General features: G+C 39.1%; 1 protein-coding gene across 1 annotated transcript; it reads left to right on the top strand.

Annotated features, from left to right (window-relative positions):
- Positions 1 to 763: 763 nt before the first annotated feature.
- Positions 764 to 3,270, top strand: LOC122329143 (serine/threonine-protein kinase pim-1-like; the record flags this gene model as incomplete). Its single annotated transcript, XM_043225349.1, has 6 exons — positions 764 to 1,466; positions 1,833 to 1,927; positions 2,171 to 2,221; positions 2,331 to 2,712; positions 2,861 to 3,031; positions 3,185 to 3,270. Coding segments are annotated over exons 1-6 (1,488 nt in total), but the record flags the coding sequence as incomplete, so codon positions are not given.
- Between the last annotated feature and the right edge of the window lie 3,606 nt (positions 3,271 to 6,876).

A 6,876-nucleotide genomic window follows, 5' to 3' on the forward strand; every position in this document is an offset into this window, starting at 1 on the left:
AGCAGCAGCTATGGAGAACAGCCCAGCAGGTGAACAACAAGCTTGTGAAAAATTCCTTTCTCTGAAATAGTTTTGTTGCAACAATTCCTGTTTTAATATATTAAATGTGTGTATGACTTTTTTCTTTCTTTTTTTTTTTAAGAAAAACCAGCTAAACACAAGAAGAAAAGCCTTTGTGCATTCTTCAAGAAGACATGGCTTGCTGTGAAAAGCACTCGTCGAGGCAACAAAACAGCCCCTCCTCAGCTTGTGACGGACACAGATTCAGCTGATCTTCAGTGTGGTCCTTCTGATCTCGAACCAGCAGCACACTGTCATCCAGCTGATCCACAGCCAGGCCCGTCCGGTCTAGAGCCAATAACTCTACAGGATCAACCTGATCCTCTGCCATGTCTGTCCAGCATCACACCGATAGACTGTGATGAAAATCCAGCTGATCCCAAGCCAGCTGAAGGTAGGTCTACTGTCAATTCAATTCTGTCCTGTTTTTCCCACTTTTGAGTGTTTATCTAATACCTACAAGTATGTTCGAATGTGCCTTGTAATATCTGGTGATAATTCTTAACTCTTCCATTTCTGTTTTTTTAGAAAATCAAACAAACACAAAGAAGAAGAAACGCGCATTCTCACACTCTTCAAAAGATTGTGGCGGGCTGTAAAATGTGCATCAACACGGAAAAAGCACAACAAAGTGGCTCCTCTTTGTGCACAACCCGACTCCGATTCAGCTGATCCTCAGTCGGATCCAAACATTCTTGAACCGATGGCTCTGCAGCATTCAGCTGATCATCGGTCAGATCCCTCTGTCCATGAAACCATGGCTCTACAAGATCTGACAGATCCTCCAGAAGATCATCTGTCTTGTTCGTCTGATCCTGGTCAAGAACCGCCTGGTTTTGTGCCAACGTGTCTGCAGGATTCGGCTGATCATCAGTCGGATCCATCTGACTTCGAAACCATGGCTCCACAAGATCCGACTGATCCTCCAGAAGACCATTTGTCTGGTTCGTCTGATCCTGGTCAAGAACTGCCTGGTTTTGTGCAAACATGTTTGCAGAATTCAGCTGATCATCAATCGGATCCATCTGTCCTTGAAACCATGGCTCTACAAGATCTGACTGATCCTCCAGAAGATCATCTGTCTGGTTTGTCTGTTCCTGGTCAAGAACCCCCTGGTTTTGAACCAACATGTGTGCAGAATTCAGCTGATCATCAGTCGGATCCATCTGTCCATGAAACCATGGCTCTACAAGATCTGACTGATCCTCCAGAAGATCTTTTGTCTGGCTTGTCGGATCCTGGTCAAGAACCGCCTGGTTTTGTACCAACGTGTCTGCAGGATTCAGCTGATCTTCTTCCAGGCCCGTCAGCTCTTGAGCCAGTACCCCCAAAATTTCCAGCTGCTTGCAAGCATAGACGAATCAAGGATCAAACCCGAGCAGCCTGTTTCAGCCGTCCAACTCCAGGTGAGTCTATTTCCACTTGTCTGTGTGCGTATACATGTATGTATAATTCCTCATACGGTATTCCAAACGTAAATGATAACTGTTGACAAAGTAGTATTGCCTAAAAGCAATTGAAAGAATCCTTCTGTTACATGCTGACTTACGGTGAACTCAAAATCTCATACTGCTCATACTTCTGTAGTACTACATTTGAATTTGAACGTGCTTTGTGTTCAATTTTGGGTGTAGCTATAGTTTCAAACATTGAGCATATTTATTCTCCATGTATCTGATGTGAATTGCATGTATTTATTCAAGCACTGCCACAGGATTTCATGTCAGACTGAATCTCATATATTAACATGCTCTCTTTGTATGTTTTTGCAGTACCATTTGATGAGATTTATGAAGTGGGAGATGAGCTTGGACAAGGAGGCTTTGGCACTGTGTACGAGGGGACTTCAAAAAATCAACGCAAGAAGGTAGGAATCACAGCTTTATTCACCAAATGTATATAGAAGATATCGATCAGTGCTTAGACCAAAACATTTTTAATATCAATTTAAATATATAATCACAATATCATGATCACAAATATTTCTATGTGTGTGTATATATGTGTATAAATTTGCAGATTCAATATAATCAGTTTGCCCATTTGTAACATACAGTGCGCTTATAAATAATTTCATTTATTTATTCATTGATTGCATTTATTTTTGCAGGTTGCCATCAAAATCATCCTCAAGTGTGAAAGAGACCGTTATATTGAACTAGTAAGTTGACATAATGTACATAATTAAATACCAACTACATACAAATTACATTGCAAACAGAAGTGAAATGTTATATTGAACTCTTAATTACTCTTTTCTCTAATGTTAGCCTGGCTGTTCAAAGCCACTGTTTGCAGAAGTGGCTGCAAACCTGCTGCTGACACAGGCTCCATTAAGCCCCTACATTGTGTACATGCTGGAATGGTTTGAAGAGGAGGATCGGTTCATCCTCATCCTGGAACATCCGGAACCCTGCAAGGACTTGCTCAAATTTGTGGTTAACAACATGCATTGGGCGAACGAATTACAGACACGTAGCCTGATGTATCAAGCGGTGCTCGGGGCCAAGCACTGTCTTGACCGAGGTGTCTTTCACCGGGACATTAAGTTGAATAACTTTCTGATCAACACGACGACTAACCGAGTCCAACTAATAGACTTTGGCTGCAGTGACCTCGTCAAAAGTACAGGCTACTTGGGTGATTTTATAGGTAAGTTGGCGTTACTATGAGGCCTAATGAGAAGTCAAACTTCTGAGTAGTGATTTAATGAAAACAAATGGACATTTGGTCAAGTTTCTGGTGACATTTGTTTGCAAATAGATTTTGTAACCTGAATATGCCTTGCTTTCATGAACAGGAGGAGTCTGCCCGCCTGAATACTACAACGACTTAAGATACAAGGCAGAGCCAACAACCGTCTGGTCTCTGGGTGTAATGATGTACGCAATGATGTGCAAATGTCGACCCTTTAGCAGTCCTGAAGACATGATGCATGGCAGTCTGAGTTTTAACGTTAGAGTATCCACAGGTGAGAGAATAATCAACTACCAATAACACAGTGACATTAAGATTGTTAAACACACAAAGTTTAATACATGCTACATATTTCCATACTTGACAACGTTAGCATGTCATGGACATGAAAGAACACACATGACTAACCAATGAAAAACTTGTACAGAATTGCAGAATTTGATAAGTCGCTGCCTGACTGTTGACCCAACTAAGAGAGCGACTATTGAGGAGATCCTACAGCATAAATGGTTTCAGCAAGGACAAATGTCAGGAGTAGCTCAGAGTCAGGCAGAGTGACTTAGGAGGGAAGGCAGATGATGACAGGAATCCCTCTTCTGAAAGTACAAGAAGCGGATGACCGAAACTGCACAAGCCATTCACCAGAGAGTCTCCGGAGCAGCAATCTTATATAAAAAAAAAAAGAGCAAACTTAATGGACGAAATGAAAAACAAATTTCTAAGAAATTAACACACGAAACCAAGGAGCAAATTTTATACTGTAAAAAAGTGTGCACAAACCAGAGGAAATGAAGATGGAGAATATTATAAATTTAGCGCACAAAACAGGAATACTAATGTAGACTTCACAAAGACCGTTCCTGTCAGCTCCTCAAACTGATCTTAATATATTCAAGTTATTAAATAGGTAGAGTTAAATTTTATTCAATAAAACCTCTACAAAAAAAAATCACTTGTGTAAAATTTTCTGGACCTACTGAAAAAACAGCCTATGCCAGGCTGGGAGAAATGAACAGTGTTGACATAGTTTAAACACTACATGGTGATAAAATTACACTGCTGTTATTTTTAAGACGGTGTCATTGTGAAATTTAATCCAAAGAGGTGTAAAAACAAAAAGCCACACCTCCACTTACTATGTCCGCCATTTTATTTCACTTGAAGACGAAGAAAAAGCAGATAAATCAGGTTCTCACATGGTATAGCTAAAATAAGTGTTATTTTTATACACATGCACAGGAGTATATGTCGTGTAAGTCACATTTGATCAATTTGTGACTTTAAGATAAATCGGGACCACGTTGTACTAATAACGTTACCTCAGTAAGGTTCATTCAAATTGTGGATGCGGTCTAAACTAGGTCTCTAATTACGTGTCCGTGGATTTCCTAAATGAAGGAGCGTATTAATAAATAGTGAGTTCATACAAAACCCTAAATCGTGAAGCGTGGGCGCCATCTTACACATTGACCAGCTTTATAAAACATTTTACCTAGTCGCTAGAAATGCTTGGCGTTTTGTTAAATATAGTCTGTGGAACAACGTATAAATGCGCTGCATAGTGCTAACGTTAGATTAACAAAAGTAGGTTTATTTCGAGGGTGCTGCAGACCTGGCTTTTTAATGTTTAATGAGTTAACGTTAGCTGTAGTGGTGTGTGTTTTAGTTTTTAGTATTGGTCTCATCTAGATACTATAGGCATTTTTGTGTTAGCTTGTTAAAAAAGCACACCGACTGACTGGGATTATCCTGTGAGAGTGTTTCATTCTGAAGAAATGCTGGTTCAAGTGGAGTCTAAAGGGAACCCAAACTGGATCCGAATACCAGTGAAAAATGGCGATTTTGACTTCTGTGAATTCATTAAGGAAGGTACATTTTTCACTTTTAGAGTAATTTTATTCTTAGTCTTATTTACGTTGAAGTTAACTATTATTACTCGTATAAAAAAAGCCATAATAATCATATAATCCGTAACTTTCTTTTAAATCAGATATTCAGTATATTATAAATGGACTTAATCCCAAATAAAATTCTGATCGCACTAAAGTGGTGTTTTAATTTTGTACCAACAAAGCTCAACTTGCCGCATGGAGCCAATGTGATCCTAAAGATGAGCTTGTAAGAACATCTAAGGTGTCCTTCAGACTTTTAGACGGTGATAAAGCCGGTAAGATGCTGGTAAACATCCTTGTGGCTGATATGGTAGAGAAGTATGGGTAAGTTAGCAATAAAATCAAACGCTACACTGTAAAAAAATCCGTAAAAATACAGTAAAAATGTCTGTTTTCATTTGAAGGAATTTTCCGTATTTTTAGTTTACAGGTGTTTTCCGTAATTTTTAATGACGCGTTGCATTGTGGGTGCAAGATCCTTGTGGCGCGAAACGCGTGCGTGAGAGGCAAGTGCCATTAACACATTTCATTCAAATTCCGGAGAAGGTTTAGATTAACGCCTCTGCGGTAAAATTTACGTTTAAGGTTTTTTTTTTTTTTTTTTTAAATCTTTAGTAACGTCAATAATGTATTTAGGTGCTGTCTTATTAGTTTGTTTAGACCCGTTTAGTTAATTTAATGTTGTGCTTGTCCTCGTTCAGTGATTTGAATCCAGTTTTGATTTACTTGCTATTTGTGGATATAATGTAGATATATGTGACTGTGCCCTTATGTTTTAGTTTTATTCGACTAATTTATTGTGTGCCCAAGAAAACAAACCGTTTACTTAATCGGGATAAGGTTTAACGCCCCTGAGGTAAATATCTTTGCATTTAGTTTTTGTTCTTTTCTTAATTTATACAACACAACTTGTTTTAGTAACGCTGCTATTGTATTTAAGGTGCTAGTTATATCTTATTCGTTTGTTGTAGTTTACGTAGTTTTGTATTATTACAAGCATGGCACGTTTTAATAACGTTGTGGCACATTGATAAAAATGTTGAGAAAATAAAAAAGGCTGTCACTTCACCACACTAGTAATGAAGTGTGTCAGGATCAGGGTCAGGTACTTTTTTTTCTTCTCTTGACCGGTCTTAATTTGGCCATTCAGTTAAAATCGTTTTGTTTTTTTTTTTTTTTAAATGAAGCGCTCATCTTGGTGCGAGACTTAAAAAGTAACTTTGTATTAGTCATGTTGGCTTGCAGTGTTTGTGAATTTAAATGCGTTTCATTATCACAATATCTAAAGCACTGCAGAACCCACAGACATGTACACAATGTTTTTTTTTTCGTGTGGCCATAAAGACTGTGGAAGAAAGTTTTCCTCATTCAGTTGCTTTGCCGTTCATATGTTACGAACACATCCAGACAGACAAACATGGAACCGGAACGTGTCTGTGCAATTAAAGTGTTCAATGAATTTTTGCAGCACAGAGTATGCAGATATTAAAGGGCTTGTGTCTCACTTAAGTGGCCACATACAAGAGGGGCTGACTATAACTTGTCCCTTTTATGGGTGTTCCAAGACTTTTAATGTAAAGACATCCTTTTCATCACATATTTCCAGATATCATAGAAGCTGGAATGTCACCCAGATTTCACCTGTTCATCTATGTGAGGTTGCAGTACAGTCATCTTCAGGTGAGGAAGCACATGTTTCCGATAGTGTACCTCATGAAGTTGATGTGACTGATGCAGACCCAAGGAAGTGTGGCATAGGGGTAGATTTACTGAGATCTTAATTACTAATAGTAGCGACTACGCCACCCCTGGCTAACCACCTGGGGAAATAACACTCAAAGAAAAGGCACGCAGGTTCGTTCACTCCCAGAGAACATCAACTGAGGCATGAGTCAATATAAAAATAATGCTTTATTTTATCTTAATTATAAAATAATCTAACAAAGCACAACATGGAATTAAAACAAGTGGCCTGAGCCACGACCATCAAAAGAACCACACACACGTCAAAATTAAAGAAAATAATGGAGCTGGGGTGTCTCAGGAAGTGGGCCAGCCCGTCGGAGCAGCCGGACAGCCCAAATTGAAGCAGCCTTTCTCTGTGAATGAAAATCTCAAAAAAACACACTCTAGTGGAATTACACTGCAACCAAAACCTACACCCCACACTTTTTGATAACAACGAGTCGTCAATCCCCACACTACAGGCCGCCCACTCTGGTACACC

This window comes from Puntigrus tetrazona, chromosome 23 (assembly GCF_018831695.1).
Source record: "Puntigrus tetrazona isolate hp1 chromosome 23, ASM1883169v1, whole genome shotgun sequence".
Lineage (NCBI taxonomy): Eukaryota > Metazoa > Chordata > Actinopteri > Cypriniformes > Cyprinidae > Puntigrus > Puntigrus tetrazona.